Below are 19,186 nucleotides of genomic sequence, written 5' to 3'. Positions count from 1 at the left end.
GTTTTGCTGCAAAATAGTGCAGGAGAGCAAATGAAGGGCAACGTCTTGAGGCGGAAAGGGAGCTGCAAAATGTCTGCTGATGTTTATGGGCAGCAAAGGTGAGAAGCAGCCCTGCGTGGCTGTGCTCCCTGTTTGCAGCGTGCTCCAGCCTGGTGCCTGCAGGCCATCTCTCCCTTTGCACAAAGCTGCCACCCCCACGGTGGCATTTACACTGCTCTGGAGTGTTTTCCTTTCTGTTACTGCTTGTTGTAGCTGAGGAGCGGGGTGACCTGTCTGTGTGGCTCAGCACCTGTGGGCAAACAGCAAAGCAGGGACGTGGGGCAGCAGTTGGGCTCTGTTCGTTCCATGTTTGGCTTTGCAGGCTTTGACTGGGCAGAGCTTCATCTCTCCAGCTGCTCTATGTGCCCACATTGCTGGTGACCCCCCCAGGGATGCTGGTGACCCCCCAGCAGCTGTGCAGTGCAGCGCTGCTCTTTTGGAGAAGAAATTTTGGGCCGTGCAGGATTTCTGCTTCCAGTGATCAATTCAGGATCAGCTGCAGCAGCGCAATGAATTTAGGGCCAGAGGGGACTTTTAGATCACATAACCAGGCCCCAGAAAGTCATTAGATGGCTCTTTCCTGAGCCTCAGATTTCGTGTTTGTAGAACATACATCTTCCAAAAAGGTGCTGAGGGTTGATTTATGTATCTCAGGAGGTGCTGCATGCAGGACTGCCATTGGTGGTTTGTTTCAAAGGTTAATCACCCTCACTGCTAAACATTTGTGCTTCATTTAATTTGTCTGCCTTTACCTTTCAGGTGTTGCCTGTTGCTGTGTCTAACACCAGGCTTTGTCTCTGACCCACCCCACACCTCTCTCCCTTCTCTCCCCCAAACCAAAGAGTTTCTCAGCATCCTTTATCTCCGTTAGTTTTTAATGAAGCCATTTGTTCTTGGAGCCTTTTTCCACTTCCCGTTCCTCTTTTGCTTCCCTCATTCGGTTGTTATTTCAAATACAAACAGGAAAGACATGAAAACCAAAAAGTGCTCTGCAGGGCTGAGTTAGAGGGGGTGGGATGAGGCCATGTGTGTCCCACTGCCCCATCCCACCCAGCTCAGGGCTGCTGCTGGGCTGGGGCCAAGGAAGGGGGAAGCTTTTGGGCTTTAAGGAGCTCAATAGATTTTAAGTTGTGTTTCCTTTAAGGAATGAGTCACCCAATTACTGCAGCCTGAGCACCTGGGCCCAAGGTCTCATATCTCCAGGGAGGCTTTCACTTTTCCACACAGTGTTTGTGGTGCTCCTGCATTTGCTGGGAGTGGAGGGTCCTCCCCACGTGCTCCAGTGCTGCTGCGTGTGCACAGAGGCAGGAATTTCCAAGGAAATTCCAGCAGGAATTTCTCCTGCTGTCCCATTGCACTGTGCTCTTGTTCTATGGAAGCCTGCTGGGGTAGAAGCACCGTCCAGCCTTGGTCCAGTTGGGGTACCTTGCCCCAGCTTGGGTGTTTGATGGCTGAGCTGCAGGCTCTGCAGGCATCCCAGTGGGGAGGGGGCCATTCAGCTGCCTCCTGCAGAGACCCAGCTCTGTTTTTGGGGTTTTCAAGTCGGAGTACCTGGAGGAGAAATGGCATGGAGCCACATATGATCTAGTGCCTGTGAGGCTGCAGAATCACTGGGGAGCTGAAGGAACCCATATCTGCAGTGTGATGGAATAGAAACTGGGAGGAAAGAGGGACTTGCTTGCTCTGCTGTTAGCTGCTGCTCCGGCCCCTTAGCTTGGTTCAGCTGTTCTGGATGATCACAAACCAGGTGTGCCTGATTGGGCTCGTTGGGTGGCAATGGCTGTGGGGCTGTGCTTCGTCCTCACACCTGGTAGGGGCTGGGGGGAGGGGGGTCAGCTCTGCCCAGATAAAAGGAGAGCAGGAGGGGATCTGCTCAGACTTGGAGCTCTGTACCAGGAGCTGGGGGTTGTTTGGGAGGAAAGTTGAGTTTTTTCTTGGCGTTGAAGTCATGTGAGGAGCTGCTTCAGTGGGGTGAGTTGGTTTCTCTTGTTGCAAGATGGAGGCCTGGTTCTTACAAAATGGGAGAGGATTTGGGGGAGCAATCCCCCACCCCATGGCAGCTTGCTTGCACAGCTTAGCTATGGCTGTGGTGTTTGCAGTGAGCACTGCAGCACTTAGCAGGGGCACAGGGTAAAGCCAGGAAGGAAGGGTTGGATCGGTGGGTGAGGTCTCATGTAGGGAAAATGCTTTTAGTTCTCTTTCTTCTGCTACATTTGGGGCGTTTGCATGGCTGTGCTGCTTCTGGGGGTGGTCCTGCAGAGCTCTGCCCTGAGCCCGAGGGGGTTGAGCTGATGTATTTACGTACCTTCCCTGCTCTGTGTTTAAAAAGCACCTTGGAAAATGCAGTAAAAGAAGCCACAACTCTTCTCGATGTGCTCTAGGGGTTTTAATTTATTTTTATTGTTTTGGATGCTTGCTTTGTTGTGTTGTTTTCCTAATACTGGAAGTTAGCCTTACTGCAGAGGTGGCGCAAAGGAAAAGCATTGCACTGGTTTAGAATTGTGTGGGCTTGATAAGGTAGGACGGAGGGATGTGGCATAGATGTCAATAAGCTGCAGAATTACTTCAGATTCCGGCAGAATAGCAAGTCTGTGTTTTTTCCTGTAGTTTCTTGCAATAATGTAACCGGTGATGCATCAACACAGCTGCCCAGGGAGCGGTGGGGTCACCATCCCTGGGGTGTTCAGAGCCGTGGGGATGTGGCACTGAGGGATGTGGGCACGGTGGGGTGGTTTGGGGTTGAACTGGGGGATCTGAGAGGTCTTTTCCAACCGTAATGATTCTGTGAATATCAGGAGTCAGAAGGGTCCTAGCAGGATCACAGAGTCCAACTCCCATTTGTTGCATTTTCCATCTCAGGGCTGGAGTGTGCAGTGGTCAAGGGGGGAGGGTTCTGTGCATATAATAACTTAATATACAAAAATGGTTTGAAATGGCTTGACTTGCTGCCCCAGTAACTACATCAGAAAGCAACAGTTCAAGTCTATATGAGTGAGCATCCTCTCCCTGTTGCAGGCTGGACCAGGCTGGCTGACAGATGCTCCTGGCTACGCAGGATTGCTGCGATGAGAAGACATCCCCAAGGTAGGGCAGACTTGTTTCTGATTACAAGATTATATGTGTCTGGAGGGCATCAATCTGTTTTCCCAGTTTTCAAGGCAGTTTTTATTGTGTTTGTGTGGTAGTGCTGCCTGTGATGGGTTGTTGGGAGTGCAGTTTTATCTGGCTGGCATTGGGTAACCTTGCTCAATCCAGAACGGGAAGCTTCCGAAAGTGATTTTGCAAACCCGGAGATGTTTCAGGCTTATGAGGCTTTTGACCTGCCTTATTTCTGCTCGTCTCTTGCATTTCGAAGGGAGAAGCTTAGCAACGTGAATCATGTGAAATACAGTGTGAAATCTTTTGAGTTATCTAAGCCATGCGCATACACACAGGCGCTCCTACCTCCCTTAAAACTTCATCTCTCTTTCCTCTGCTGATCCATGTCGGGTTGCTTCGTGCCGTGCTGGGAGGGTGGATGGGGGCAGGTGGGGATGTGCTGCCCTGCTTTCTGCCTTCTCTTTGCATTGCTCCACGTGCTCATTACACCTCAGCTTGGCGGCGGTGGGGATGGAGGGCTGACCTCCCCCAGGCTGGGACTGTGCGTTTCTAAACCTCGTGCATTCTTTGATCCTTTTATTTTTTTCTTCTTCTTTCCCTGCCCTATTTTACTCAGTACTGTGGCAAAAAATGTCCACGAGGCTGAAAAAAGTGGTATTCCTTCCTAAATGTAGAGTCCACCTGCTTCTCATATATGGGTTGTGTGCCCTTCCTGCTGCTTTCCCAGCCAGCCCTCTGCTGCTGCAAGGCTCGTGCTTGTTGGTAGCACTCAGTCTCTCTGCTGTTCTTTCCTTTTGCTGAGCAGTAATTTTATGTGGCTTCTGCTCTTGTCAAAGGCAGAAGAAAGCTTAGCCCAGGCCAGGCAGCATTTGAGGCTGTGGGGTGCTGGCTGGGCTGCGTGTCATCTTTGCAAGGGTATCAGTGCAAAAAGGAGGGGAAGAAACCCCAAGGAAAGGCATAAAGATGGCCAGGAATGGAGGGGATGGGCAGAAATGGAGGGGATGGGCAGAAATGGAGGGGATGGGCAGAAATGGAGGGGATGGGCAATGCGGCTTGAATGATCTTAATGATCCCAGGCTTTCCCAATCATTCAGTGCCACTGTGTATTTGCCACCTAATTTCTTCCCAACAGCCCTAAACCGAAAATAAAGTGCTGTTTAATAAACACCACTCGGTATTTCATTTCCCTGAATGTTCTGGTAGCAACTGCTAATTATTCCAATGATTTCCCCCCACTGTAATTATTCAGAACCAGCTATTCACGGATTCCTCCGTTGACTTGGATATCCATACACTCTCATGCTGAAATATGTATATATTTTGGTGTCCTATTGAAAATTCAATAGGATCCAATTTCAGTCGCTATTGCCTTCCCCCTGTGTCTCCCCTCTCCAATTTGCTGATGCTCCAGCTGCACGGTGGAGAAGAAAGGATGCAGCGTCTCACGCAGACGTAAACAACGCCGTCCAACTGCAACGGGGCGAGAAAAATTACTTCCTTGTACTCCTGTGCTCCTGACAAGAGCTGCTTCTATTTCTTTTTATTTTTTTCCTTCCCTTTTTTCTACTACGTTTGATTTTTCCAGCAGTGCTGGGTGGTGGGGAGGGGGAGTACGCAGGGAGTGCTGTTTTTTTGGGGTGTCTGGACATGCTCAAATTGCAAATATGGATTTCTGAAGGCAGTGGGTTTGTTGGCAAAATGGGTGCTGCTCCTCGTGGGGCTGCCTTACCTGCATTTCCCCTACTGGGGGTGGGATGGGATTCCAGCTCTTCAGGTGTTGGGACACGAAGGTGATTGCGGGCTCCTCTGTTCCCCTGCGTGCTCAGCAGATCCTGAGTCTGTGCTCTCTCTCCAAGCCCTGGAGGGAGCAAAATGAGGAAAAAAGACCAAGTTACACAGAGATGTGTTTATGTTTGGGTCACCCTCAAGAACGGGTGCGTTCGCGCAGTAGCAAACGCCCTCTATCTCCTCGAGCCATCTGTTTGCAGAGCTTTGGCCCATGCAGCCGTGCCTCTTCCCTGGGTGGGCTTATTGCCTGCTTGTAATCTGTGGGTAAACAGCCTTCTGAGCTGTGATAAGAGACGTGTGGGAAAACCATCACTGTAAATGCTGGGGATAAGGAATGTGGTTTGTCTGGGGGAAGGAGCAAATGAAGAGGTGAGCAGATTCTTGCTCACTTGCCAGGTCCAACCCCGTTGTTTCACTTGTGTTGCATCTCGCTTGGAACAGGGAGAGCCTTGTTCTCCACATCATGCAGCTGAGTGGTCCTTAGGTGTGTGGTGTGCATCCCTGTGATGCTCAGGGACTGACACCAGGGCAGAGCAGACTGTTGGGTCTGTCAGCAGCCATCCCATGTCTGCGTGCACACCTCGACCCAGCCCTTTCTCCATCCATTTGCCCTTTCTTTTTGCTTCTCCTACCATGAAGATCACGTTGTCCCTCAGCATGTAGTTCAAATTTAAAGCAATGTGCCCTGAACGAGCAGCCCCAGCTGGAGGCTGTTCTGGGCACTGGGGCGGGGTGGTGGCCCACTGCCCTGTTAGCACATGGCATTACTGTGTTTAATGTACTCAGTGCTAATCTTTCTCCAAACAGAAACGATCTTGCTGAGTTCAGCACTGAAGGAGCAATAACCAATGAAGGAGATGAGATTAAGAAAACTCACAAGAATCAAATGTGCTGGAAAGGGCTGGGGAAGAGCCAGGGGCACTGCAGTAAATGACCTCCCAGGGAATTAGGACAAATAAAACCGTGCTCTGTCTCTTCTCCGAGGCACCGTATGGCAGTGCCTCTGCTCTCCCCCCTCTGCTGTGACCACGGATGATGCTGTCAGGGTTATTTCTGCACCAGAGCGCAGCAAACGCTGTGTGGTGAGCAGTGCAACAGGGCTGCAATGAGGGATCTGCGTCGCTGCGTTCAGCAAAACCAACCTCTCGAGCTGGAGGATTGCTGCTTCGGTTGGTGGTAGCGTGAGGAGCTTTATTCTGCCTGGAACAGCCTCGAGAGGGCAAACAAACCTCTGTGCTGTGGCTCTCGTTGCAGAGGCTCTGTGCAGCTGGTGATCGTGGTGTTCTGTAAGCCAGGAGTGGGGCTGTCCTGCTGTGCTCGCTCTGCAGCGTGCTTTGCTCATTGCTGTGTCTAAATTCCATTGGGCTGTGATGCAGCAACCCAAGCAAATCATGGCAGTGCAGAATTGGAAGGGAAACACGGGGGTCATTGAGCTCACGTCTCTACATAGGACGACCTAAAAAAAGCCAAATCCAGCCATATTTCTGGTAGCCATCCAGCACAGTCCCCCACTGAGTTCTGCTGGGCTGGATGGAGCTGCAGGGAAACCCTTGGGTTCCGCTGCTGTGTTCCCAGTTCTAGATGGGGGCTGCAGGATTTCAGTCCACAGTGGAATGGAGGAGGTTGGGCCCATTGGCTTTGCTTTGCAGCAGCGTGGAGGTGTGCAGCCCGTGCTGTGGGGCTGCTGGGGGCTCACCCCATGGCTGTGCTGTCAGAGGCAGGATGTCCTTCACAGAGCCCGGCCATCCCCATGCACCCCGCTGCCTTCGATCCCGACCCAGCGCCGTGCAGGCTGCAGGGATGGCTTGGCAGTGATGTATTTACTACAATTACCATCTCTCTTCCCAGAGGAGGAAAAAATAGATGAATAATATGTTTTGAAGGTGTCATGGAGTGAAAGCAAGAGAGGAGCTTGAGCCTGAACTTATGAATAACTTATAGGCTTCCTCCCTCCATGCAGTCACTCCATTTGGGCTTATCTTTCCTGCCCGTAGGAGGTGTAATTAAAGGAGTGAAGCTGGGCACAGCGCTCGTCTGTCTGGCTCCGAGTGTGCGAGGTGCCACAGAGCCTCAATGGGGCTGGGAGGGCTGTGTGACTTTCCATCACCCTTCAGCAGGGAAACTGGTGTTGTTGCATTACTCGTGGTCTCCGAGCTGTGCCGTGCTCTGGTGTGGGAGCATCCCCCTAAGGCACCCTTGGCACTGATGGCACCTGTGGCAGGGCAGTGGTGGGAACCCCATGTTGGCAACGGGGAGAGCTTCAGCCTTGGCACCAGTGGGGATTCCCTTCCTGACCTCAGGCGATGACTTTGCCTTTCCCAGCTTTGCTTTCTTTCCCTCCATAAAATGAGTAATTTGCTCTTGTCTCAACACTTCTCTCCGCTTTCTCTATTTTGACTCCAGCAGCTGAAGGGAGGGGATTGCATTTGAGAGGTGTGCACGCAGCGCCGCGCGCAACGGAGTTGGGATCTTATCAGCAGCTTGTGAATGCTATTGTAATGCATATCGTAATTATAGGTATGCATATAGAGGGATGATGGAAAAAAGAAAAACAGAACGAAACGGGGCATTTCCCTCTGGAAAAAATGGGAGTGAAATAAAGCCACACCTGGGACTGTGTCAGTTCCAGCAAGAGATGTCTATTAAAAATTATGCAGTGCTGCTCAGCAAGGTCACTGCGCTCCTGTTGGAGCCACTTGGAGGTTTCCTTCCAAAACTGCAGGGGGGAGGGGGGGGAAAAAATAAGGCATGCAGACTTTTAGGTGATGTGCTGTAATTTTGCCCTTCAGATTGGGGATAAAAAATAAATTTGTGCAGAAACTTTACCCAAACGATTCCTCCCTCCCCTCTCTCTTTGCAGCATCCCTCCTTAACCCCACATCCATTTCCAATGGATAACTCCTTCCCCGTCCCCTATCTCGGGAGCACAGCCCTGCTATCTGTACTTTCCTATCACTGCACGCAGATATGTACGAGGTGATGGATATTAGGCGTTTATTGCACGGCATTGTGTTGAACATCACCTGCTGTTCGACACAAGGAGCTGGTGTTGTGCAGAGCCACGAGCCCAGGGCTCCTTAGGAGCTGTTCCGGTGTGTTGGGTAAATAGACGTGCCATGAACAAGTGCTGTGTGACTTGGTAATGCATGGAGCAAGTCTGGGAAGAGCGCTGCAGCACAGGGGCTGCTCTCTGCTTGGGCAGACAGATGGGAAGTTTGGGTTTTAGAGGGGAACGTGTCGATAATCGAGCAAACGGGGTGGTTCTCTGGGTGCTGTAATAGCTGGGGTTGTGTTGAGTCGAGTGCTGGCCCTTGGTGTGACTGTTGGCTGGGGACAAAGACTGCAGAGCTGCCCCATAGGAGCTCCCCAGGCTGCAGCCATGCAGGAGGAGCACAGCTGGATATGCAGAGCTTTCCGGCCAGATCTTCTGGATTGCAAAGCGAACAGCTCAGACTTGGGAATCTCTGAGGAGGAGTCGGTGTAAAAAGCCAAGATATTCTTTTTTCTTTGTCACTTTTCTGCCTATAATGTTGTTTTATGTTGCTGTGAGTCATCTCAAGCAACAGAATGCACCACTAATGAAATGCTGAATATTTAACACAGCGTTACTTATTTGGCCGGCATGAAGGAGGTTCGGTGCTTCCAGTTTTCTCTGTGTTGGACAAATGCTGGATGGGGTCAATGTATGGTGTTGGTCTCCAGGCCCACAGTGGTGCTGTGCTCTCCGTATTGTGTTGCATGTGTTGGTTTTGGACCTTTTAGGGTCAGAGGATGGGCCGCCTTGGGGAATGGGCTCCAGATAGAGAATCGCAGAACCATTGAGGCTGGAAAAGACCTCTCAGATCCCCACCTTGCAGTGCCACATTTCCATGGCTCTGAGCATCTCTTGGGTGGTGACCCTCTGCTCCCTGGGCAGCTGTGCCAATAGCACTTGCTGGTTAGCTGTAGGTGCCCCCGTTCAGGTCATTTCCACCTCTAACCATCCTGGTACCTAGCAAGCAGTTCTTTTGGGCGCAGGACCTACACGAGCAGCATTGGATCAGCTGTTAGGAATGGGGCGAGCGCAGTTACAACACGGAGCCCGTTCTTATACGCGCACGGCTTTATCTGGAATAACAGTAGATCGATGCCACGAGTTAAATTAAATCTAATAGAGGAGAGGTGAAGGGGGGGTGGGCCGAGCTGCCCCTGGGGTCGGGAGCCGAGCCGGGCAGTGAGGGCAGCGCGGAGCGGCCCCGCGGCGGCGCTGCCGGAGCGGTGCGGTGGGAGCGGAGCGGAGCGGGGCGGCTCCAGAGGCGGCGCGGAGCCAATGAGCGGCGCGGGGCGGGAGCGGTGCGCGGCCGGCGGCGTGTGCAGCCCGGGCGGCGTGTGCGGGCCGGAGCGGCGGGCACGCAGCGCCTGTCCGTCGCACCTTGCCGCCCCTTCCGACCCCCCCTTCCCCCCTCCCCCCCTTTTTTTTTTTATTTTTCATTTATTTTTTTCCCTCCCCCATCCTGCGGTGGTTTTTTTTTTTTCTTTTTCTTTTTCTTTATTTTTTTTTTTTTTCCTTCCCTATTCTTTATTTTTCCCTGTGGGGATTTTTTTTTTCCTTTTTTTTTTTTTTTTTTTTTTTTTTTTCGTTTTACCTCGCCTATTTTTTCGCGCTTCGCTTCGGGAAACGCTGGATTTTAAACCTCTCCCCGGCAGCAGGCAGTGAGTGGGGAAAGGAGGGGGAGGCACGCAGCTCCGAATATGGCCCAGGCGAAAATGCAGCACCCCGTCTCATGGGTGATCTTCGCCGGGATGGCCGCACTCCTCCTCTTCCAAGGTAGGGGGGTACGAGCGTGCGTGATCCTATACCGACATCCTGGGGGCGAGGAGCCCCCAACAGGGAGTGGGGGGAGGAGGGGGGAGCGAGAGGCTGCTGAGGTCCCCCCTGTCCCCCGAGTTGTGGGGGATGCAGCACGGTGACATCTCCCTTCCTCCCTTGCTGACACCCCCCCCCCCCACCCCCCCTTACTTTGCGCTATGGAGGAACTTCTTGATTTTTGGGGAGAGGGGATGCTGGGCGGTGCCAAGCGGCTCTGCCATCTCCAGCAGCACAACTTGGCTCCTGGAGGAGCCGTACATCCAACAGGCGGTGCGCACGGGGAGCTTCGTGGCCCTTCTGCGCTGCTTTTCTGCTTCCCCCCCTCCCCGGCTTGGTTTGGTTTTCTTTTGCTGGATCCGCCTGCAAGGTCGTCCCAAAAACTCGGTGCAACCCGAGGGCTGAGGAGTTGGGGAATTTGTGGTCTGTGTTCTGATGGTGAGCAGTTTGCTCACACCCTGCAGCCCCTGGGGAGGGGATTTGCAAAATAAATGTGTGCGCTTTATATATAAAAACAGAGAAACGGGGTGGGGGGGAGGAAGGGGGAGGCGGCAGCCGGTCCCAGCTGGCCGGCAGCACCGGGCTGTCAGTCTGCGTTAGGCTCCTTACAGCCATCTGGAGGGGCTGTGGGAGCGGGGCTTCCTCCGGGGGGTCGCATCCTGCACCGGCTGCCCGGCCATCTCGGGATGCAGGCGGGGTGCCCCCCGAGCCCCATTGTGGATGTATGATCCTGAGGGCTCCGGTTGCCCTCGGGGGTTTTTTGGGGTGCAGGCAGCCCCGGAGATGAGGATGCGTTTGCATAGGGGATGGCATTGCAGTGGGAATGCTGCAGCTGTCCTGGTGCCTGTTGGTGGGCAGCTGTTGCCCTGAGCATCCCTGCTTGGTTCATCCTCCGTGCAGCAGGACCTTGTGTGGGGCTGGGGGCTCGTGAGCGGGGGCTGTGCCCCAGCAAAGCAGGGGGAGATGGGCAGCGCTCAAACTTCTCTCTGCTGGGCCCGCTGTTGCAGGGAGAGCTGCTGGGATGGAGCGGCGCGGGCTGCTTAGCATGCACAGCACACAGCGAGGCATCGCTCCTCTTTGCCTTCCTCCCATCGACCTCCTCAAGCTCCCGCTGCCTGTGATGCTGCTGGGAATGCTGGCGCTCTGCATCTCGTTCCCCTTGGGGCTCCCGGGGCTGCCGCCTCCATGGGGAGCCCAGGCTGGGCGGTGGGCAGCCATCCTTCTCCTTGCTTCCCTGATGCAGAATCTGTGCCTCTTTTAGTGCTTTCTTCTGTCTCCTTGCAGCCCTATTCCCTGCTCATCTCTCATGCTTCCCTTCATTCTCCCATCAAAGCCTGCAGATCAAAAAGTTGATTTTTTTTTTTTTTCCCTCTCTGCAGCAGAGCAGTGGGGAGGGGTGGGCTGCCTCCTCCTGACTGAAATCCTTTGCACACACACCCCCAGCCCCCCCCGCACTCAGCCCTGCATGCAGTGTTGGTCCCACAAGGCCCTGAGTCACTGCTGGGTGGGAACAGCTGGAGCTGCAGCACAGCGTGGGATGGGGGGGGGCAGAGCCATAGGATGGGGGGGAAGAGGGTGGCATAGGGCAGCCGAAAGTTTGGACCTTTTTTGGAAGCTGGGAGGTGCTGGGTCATCAGTGCTGCATGGGAGAGGGTCCCCCTGGGAGGCTGCGTTGCATAATTGTGTTTCAAGGAGTCATTTCAAGGAAATAAACTTGGGAGCAGAAGTCATTTTGGTTTTTAGCAAAAACTTTCAAAGTGGATTTTGAGCAATTGGGCTTCCATTCAGCCCCAGAGGGAGCTTGTGCATTTACATATGTGTGTGCATTGGCAGATATGCAGCAGCCCCCTGCTGCTGTAGTGATCTTTTCCGCTATTCACAGTATTTCTTTGAATTTTAACTTTCCTTACCTGATGGTGGAACTGGTTTGTGGCTGAAAGCATGAAAATTGTTGTCATGCAGGAAAGAACTGTTTTGCACATCGCTACTCCAAACAGCTCAAGAGATCTGTGCTGCCCTCTGCGGCAGTTTGTCAATACTCCGGGTCATTTACCTATTTGCAGCCAAACAAACAATAAGGAGAGTGGCTTGTGAGTGTGCTTGAGTGTGGAGAGGAGCGTGAAGTGGGGTAATTCAGGAGTGCTTGGACGCCTGTATTTATGCAAGCATCCATTGGTTTGCAGCTTTTGTTGTTGGTTCTCTTTCCCTTTCCCCTGGCGCTGGGCACACAGGGAAGCAGGGGCTCCGGCCCCGGTGCTGGGGGATGAGTGCTGCTTGCAATGCAGCATCCCCCACAGCTCTTCTGCACCATGTGGAATAGTGGCAGTGGGGGTGTGGAGCAGCTTGGAGGCTGTGTTCTCTCTTCCCAAAGCAGAGGGATGCTCGTGGCCATGCCCTTATTGCCACCCAGCCATGCTTCCCAAGGATGGGTGTGAGAATCACAGTCCAGGAGAGGAGGGGAAGAAACTCCTCACTCAGCCACGCATGAGGGAATTAATCAGGCTAAAAGGTCAGCAAAGATTTAGCTGGGCCTTTAGCATCAGTAAGCCAAGAATTATGGGAAATTGATTTACAAATTAGCATAAAGACCTTATTCTAATGAGCGTGCTGCATAGGTATGTAAAATAATAGCAGATGTCAACATCGTACACCAAGCAATCCTCACTTGGAAGAATTATTTGCCCCCTCAATGTGGTTGGGTTGCAGATGGCACCTGAAGGGGAACGGGGCTGAAACATGGCAGAGGCATTGGGGTGCTGCCATTGGGAAGGGCAGGGTTGGGGAACGTGGCCTGGAATGGGGCTGCAGCCTCAGGAGGGCTGGAGGGAAACCCAGCAGCTCCTGCACGGAGGTAATTGCACTAATGAATGCGTATCAGAAAAATTATGTGCATCGATGTCTTCTGGTGAACACCCGGATTTATTGCTCCCCTGGGGAAATGCTGGATGTGGCTTCCGTGGTGGTTAATGGTTACCACGCAGGTCAATAAAATGTGATATTCACCCCAACGACAGAAAATAGCTATTTAATAGGTAATAACAGTAATAATCAATACCGACATGATTAGATAACCTAGTTAGGTGCAGTACATAAAAGAGGGGGGTGCGGTGTGGGTACTTGGAGCACTGCTGAGCATCTGTCACTCTCGTTGATTCTAACTGGAGCTGCAAGCAGGGATCCGGCACCTCTGGAAACAAGGCTGCTGGCTGGGATTAATTGGCACATTTTTAAGACTCAGCAGAGTCAACAGGAGCCCCAGCAGACCTTTGTCATGGGAAGGATGCACTGCGGATGAACGGGACGGCGCCGATGTTGGGTCGGCACGTGGTGGGGCTGAGCTGGGCTGTGTGCAGTGCTGCACGTGGGGTTGTGCGTGGGCTCCTTGTTGCTTCCATGCATGGGCGCAGCTCCGGGGGTGCTGTGCACAGTGCTCCTCCTCTCAGGTACAGATGAATTTGTGATGTATCAGAGGGAGCCTTCCTGCCAATGGTTGGGTGCTCTGGGGACTGCCACCGGTTTTGGGGTGTCCCAGTGCTCAGTGAAAACCATTTTTTTTCCTCTTCTCATTTGGATCATCATAGTAACCTTGGCTGATGGTTATTGCATCTGCCTGTTGTGCTCGCCCTGTTGTGAGTGAGATGAGTGCATCTGATATTCCAAGTGTCTGCTTCGTTTATTTCTCTTGCTGTTTTTGCTTAAAAATATCCGTATTTGTGATTTCCTTCCCCCCATTTTGTTTTTTCTCTATGAAAAAAAGAATTGATCAGTTGACAGATCTGGGTCAAGGCAGCAAGCAAGGCTGGCTGTGATAAGCCAGGGTGGAGGTGGAGAGGATGGCTGCAGCCAAAGCGTCATAAGGGGATGTCCTTATGGCCACGGGGCCAGAAAAAAACCTTTTGGTATCTCTTCCCAAACTTCTGAAGGGCCAGGAGAGGGTAAATGTTCTTTGCCTGTTCCCAGCCCAATGGATGCCTTTACTAGAGCAAAGCCCTAAGGAGGGTAAATGTGATTATGTTTTTGGGTTGTTGGTTGTGCTCCTTTGATGCACGGTGACAAATCTGCTCTTGCTCAGTGGGACCAAGCCGTGATCCCTCTCAGATGTTGATGGCAAAGGCTCACAGCTGCCTTGGAGCTGTGACTTGGGATGGAGTTCTTGGTTTCAACCAGAGGCCAAGAGGAGCAAGATGCCAACTTTTGGGATTCAGAAACCCAAGCCGTGCTGATGTCTCGATCTTCAGCCAGCATCCTGCACCTCTGCATGTGCATCCTCTCATTCCTTCAAGTAGCCAAGAGCACAGAGGATGAGCTCTCCATCACTGCATCCCTGGGGCACCCTGATCCCAGGTGCTGGAGCCCTTTTGCGTGGAGCACGCTGTGCTACTGGCACATTCAGGGCTGCATCCGCCTCCTTCTGCCTTCCTGACGCGCACGCCTCGCTCCTGGTTAATAATAAATCAGAGGTGCTGCCTTCAATGTGCTCTTATCTCCTGCCAAGAAGGATAGCATGGATTTTTGATGCGCTTACAGTTAATATGTCCAATGCTGAAAGCTGTTGTAAATTAATTGACCCTTTGACCCGCCTTGTCCCGCTGGCTGTTCCCTCTAAAGGCAGCGCTCCTTTCTTGGCATCCTCCCCCCTCTGCTTTTTCCTTCCTCCACCTCCTGCATGCTTTGCTTGCTGAGCAGGGCTGGGTGCTGGGCAGTGTGGCTCTGAGTATTTCCCTTAGAACACTGGGGAGGTGCTGATGGAGCTGGTGCTGCCTCATCCCTGCAGGTACCCAGGGTCAGGCTGGACGGGGCTCTGAGCAGCTGGTGGAGCTTTGGGTGTCTCTGTTCATTGCAGGGAATGGGACTAGATGGCCTTTAAGGTTCCTTCCAACTCGAACCATTCAGTGGGAGCTTGGTTCTGCCTGAATCCTGCAGTGAGTTGGGATTGTTGTGTGCTCCATCCTCACCTTGCCATAGGGACAACACCTCTTCCCTCTCTTCTCGCAGCTCTATCTAGCTTGTATTCCCTTTGCAACTGGGGTCTTTGCCCCACGATGCAGTTTTGCACCACAGAGCAGGAAGAAAGCTTCTTCCCCAGTTAAGCCAAGCTTGCAGTAACCCAGGCCCTCAGGTGTGCCCTGCTGTGACTCAGTGGAGCAGCAGCAGCCGAGGAGTGGGAAACCCCGCAGGAAATTGTGTAATGTTGGAAACAGAGGGAGTTTTTCCATTCAAAGGCACGGATTCCCAACGATAGAAGAACGTGGGGGAAACAGGGATTGATTTCAAGTATTTTTTGCTCCAGATCCGAGCTTGCTTGTGTACGAAGTTGTGAAGTTATTTCAAACAAAATAGCAATCCGAGGGCGGCGTTCCAGCAGCACAGCAGAGCCCGCAGTCTCGCGCCTCGTTCCATTTCTTTTTTTATTTTTTTTATTATTACTTCTTCAAAACAGACTCTGCTAATGTTGTGATTTTGTCAGAAGCAGCATTCTTGATTTAAAGACCTGCTTTGAAAGCCAAATCCAACCCGCCTCATTGGAAGCGCGACAAGCACTTGAAGTGCGAAGCAAGGTTCATTAATACTGCAGCGCTATCTGGCCCTTTGAGCGTGGCTGCATGTATTGTTTTCCCCTCTTTGGGAGGCTGTCTGGTGGATAACGCTGAGTTGCTGGGTTTGTTTGGTTGCTTTCAGGCTTTATTCCCGTTCTGCAGGACAGATGGTGTGAGGAGATGAGAGGGTGCCTACATGAGACTTTTTGCTCGGTCGATCCCCGAAGCCGGCACCGGGGTTTTGATGGCAGTCCAAGGAGCGACAGGGCTGGTTTTGGCTTTGGCATGAGTGACATCTCTCTTAATGAGGCTCTTTTTGGAACAGTGCTGCGGGCAGCGGGAGCCGCTGGACAGCCAAGCTGTCATTGAATGCAACATTGAAAAAATGGTATTATTTATTGTTGATGCTTTCCGCTGCTTTGCTACCCGTCAACACTTCCCGTTGTAGGTTCTCAGCTTCAAAACCTGACATCACATTAGCAGCCGGCTCCAAAGCCCCCAAATAATGCATAAACTATGATTATTCCTTCTGATCCACTTGTGTTTATGTAAATGGCTGGAAAAGCGGTTTTTGGCTTATTTCAGAAGCTTAAGGGATTCATAGCAAGCCTATTATTGAAAAATCAGAAAGTGAAAAGCAACTTCTGAGACGAGGAATTAGCAGCTCAATGGCTGCGTGCGTCGCGCTGCCTGCGCTGCTCCGGCGGTGGCACAGCTGGGAATTCCCCCTGGGATTCACAGCCACCCACACAGCAACAGGTTGTGCAGGGAGCTGGGATGGATGCTCTGCGGGTTGTACAGGCCGGGATGGGGGATGCTCGTGCAGGATGTATGCAAGGGATGCCTGCGAGGATGGGAGTCGTGTTCAAGGGATGACCGTGAGGGATGCGGGATGCCCACAGAGCATGCTGGGTGTGCACAAGGGAGGTGGGATGCTGGATGGGGTGTCGCTATGGGATGCTGGATCTGCTGCACCTCGCTCTCTGTGACCACGTTGGGTGTTTCCTGCAGTTGGGTTGAAAGTGCCTTCTTTGAGCTGGGTGACTGGGACAGCACCTGGTGCAAACCTGCTGCTGTGCAGAGTTGGCTGTGACCTGCCAGTGCATATGGTGACCAAATGGAGCTTGGAAGAAGTCAGGAGCTCCACAGAAAAAGATTCAGCGTAGAGTCTGGAAGAAAAACCCATTGAAGAATCTGAGAGCGGTGACAGGAGTGAACCCATACACCAATGTAATGCAGTGCAGTGCCATTCTGCTCTGTGCTCAGAATCACAAACTCAAGGAGGAGAAGAGGGCTGAGGTCTCAGCTAAGGTCCAGGCAAAGCCAGAACTGCAGCTGAGGGTTAGCTGAAACAGCAGCACTGGGCAGCATTCAGCCACCTGGGTTCGGAAACCGTAGTGTGGATGTACAGCTAGTAAATTATATTGGAGCAGTGACAGGGGGGAAAAGAAGAAGTGGCATGGTTGTTGTTGTTGTCCTGCTGAAGGGACCCCAGCCCTTCCTCTGGAGCAGTGTGTGTGGGTTGGTGATTAGGAAATGTTTCTTCTTTGAAGGACTGGTGATGTGCTGGCCCAGGGGTGGTGGAGTCACCATCGAGAGGTGATCCAGGATTGTGGCACTGAGGGATGTGGTCAGTGGGAGCAGTAGGAAGGGTTGGGCTGGAGATCTGAGAGATCTCTTCCAGCCCTGATTCTATGCCCAGGAGGGGTGCAGGATGCATATGAGGGATGCCTGTGAGAGGTGCAGGGTGTGTACGTACTGGTGGTGCTGGGGAACACCTGTGGGCCCAGTGTGGGTCTCCATCCTCATCCCTCTGCATGATCCTCATCCTTCTGCTCCAGTGAGGATGCAGATATTGGGCACATCCTCCTCAGACCTCTCAGGCCGCCCCGCTGCCTCATCCCTCCTCTCCTGCTGCTTTTCTTTCCCTGCTTCGGTCCCTTTCCCCCTTCCTTATGTTAATTTCCCACCTGAGCACCAAGTACTTTATAAATAGCAAATCTGAAATGAATTTCCTAGCAGCAATCATTATCTCCCTCGACAGCCATTAAACATTCACACAAGCAGAGCAAAATGACAAAGGGGATTGATTTTTACAGTATGTTGGGGGGGGGGGGGGGAGGCAGGAGAAAGGAAATATGTTGACAAGGCTCTTTTTCTCCCCAATTCTCTCCCCCCTTCCCCCGATCCTCGATCTCAAGGAATTTAAAATCACCCAGCAACTCCTTGCTGGGGGAGAGGGCAGAGCGGGGGATAAAAATACAGAAATTAATATAAGAAAAGCTCTCTCCCAGCCTTGCTGTACTCTGCCAGCTGGTAAACATGCAGTGGGTGCTGCAGAGATGGAGGGGTGGGCTGGGGGGGCTCCGTCCCTGCAGAACAAATGTGTTGATGCTGAAGTCGGGAGCGGGCGAGCTGCTGCCGTATGAAGCACTGTAGCTGAAAATTTAACTTTGATTTCAATTTTCATATTTGTCAGCAATAATTAGATTCAAGAAATGTTTTTGCCGCTGTTCTAAAATACTAATAAGTAGGAGCCTTTGTAGTAGGGCTAATGGAGTCTTTTTTTTCCTAGTGGGCTAGAAAAATTCCATTAAAGGGGAAAGTCATACTATATTACCGTGCTTCAACATGCATTGGCTTCGCCACCACCGTAATATCTGTGCTGGGAGACAGCAGCTGTGGGAATGGGGCTGGCAATAGGGCTGGCATTGCAGCTGGGGCTCTTTGGGGGCTGTTTTGGGGCAGCTGAGGGCTCTCAGAGCGCTCATGGGATGATATTGCACTCATCCCCTGGCTGGTTCCTGCTGCCTTGCTTTGGCACTTGTTCTCGGCGTTTCAAATCCATGTGGGATTTTTGACGATGGTTTATGGGATTCCCCTTGCTGGCTCTGCTGTGCTCCTCCAGAAGGGAAATGAAAGGCCTCTTCTGCTTCAGCCCTGACTGCTGTGTGTGTGGATGTCCATGGTGCCACGTCTGAGCCCCGAGTGATGCCCTAAAATAAAGAGAGATTGAATTTGCTGCCGATGTGCGCAGCAGATGGGGGAAGCTGTGAGTTGCGTCGTTCTCGAGTTACTTCAGCCTATTAAGCAAACAAAAGCACTTGTGGAGTGAGAAATGGAAAGGGCCAGCGCGGCCCGATTAATCCTGGCTGTACAATTCCATTAATAAGCCAGCTTTTAATAGGTGGCTCTTTCCAGGAGCTGCTGGGACGAAGAATTGATGCATTCGCTGTAATTGTGTTGCGACTAATAGGATATGAAGAAAATTGTATGGAGAACCTGTTCTTTTGCCACCGTTTTCCAATCAGCTGAAATAATGCCTTCCTCTGGAGGAGCCCACAGGGCAATGATACTTAAATCTCAGTAGGAGCAGCAGTGTTTTCAGTTCTGGCACAGGTGATGCTGGGTGGTTGGGGATGCAGGGAGTGGGGATGGAAGCGCTGGGATCCCTATGGAGGGGGTTTTGTGGCACGGGGACACCCCTGACATCCCCCCCCCAGCCCCTGCATTGTCAGCACGAGGGCCCTTTGCCCTCTGCAGTCGCTGTGCTTCCTTGGGAGAGCAACCCAGGATGTCATATGTGGAGGAGCACAGTTGGAGAGAAGGAAACACAAAGCTGAGGGCTGCGAAATGCTGACAGCCTCCGGTTCCTGCAGCCTCTGCACTGGGCAATCTGGAGAAGTTTATGTCTGCTGCAGAGCTGATTAGGGGCTGTTTTTGTTTTTCCCTCTTCCTCCCCATTTGTATGCACGCTCTGACCCTTGGCTGGGAGCAGGCTGCACAGTAAGTACAAAAGCAGGGGGAGCCCAGGCATGGTTCAGCTGAAATCCCCGGGGAGACAGATGTGATTGCCTTACAGAAATGGCTCCAATAA

At 52.3% G+C, this 19,186-nt stretch overlaps 1 protein-coding gene across 3 annotated transcripts in view; it reads left to right on the top strand.

Moving 5' to 3' along the window:
• LOC128087678 (protein CEPU-1) overlaps positions 1 to 19,186 on the top strand; it is a 307,830-nt gene that overhangs the window by 53,750 nt on the left and 234,894 nt on the right. Inside the window, exons 1-2 of one of the 3 annotated variants that reach the window (XM_052697521.1) lie at positions 1,933 to 2,010; positions 3,055 to 3,123. In XM_052697521.1, coding sequence (XP_052553481.1) covers positions 3,105 to 3,123 — 19 coding nt within the window. In that variant the 5' untranslated portion in view covers positions 1,933 to 2,010; positions 3,055 to 3,104. Of the gene's footprint in view, positions 1 to 1,932; positions 2,011 to 3,054; positions 3,124 to 9,515; positions 9,734 to 19,186 lie in introns of those variants that run through there. The other 2 variants (XM_052697522.1, XM_052697516.1) reach the window with 2 other exon arrangements.

This window comes from Tympanuchus pallidicinctus, unplaced genomic scaffold (genome assembly GCF_026119805.1).
Source record: "Tympanuchus pallidicinctus isolate F22 unplaced genomic scaffold, pur_lepc_1.0 scaffold30, whole genome shotgun sequence".
In the NCBI taxonomy this organism is placed as follows: domain Eukaryota; kingdom Metazoa; phylum Chordata; class Aves; order Galliformes; family Phasianidae; genus Tympanuchus; species Tympanuchus pallidicinctus.
Note: the sequence above shows the minus strand (reverse complement) of the source record. Positions and strands in the feature narration are given on the sequence as shown.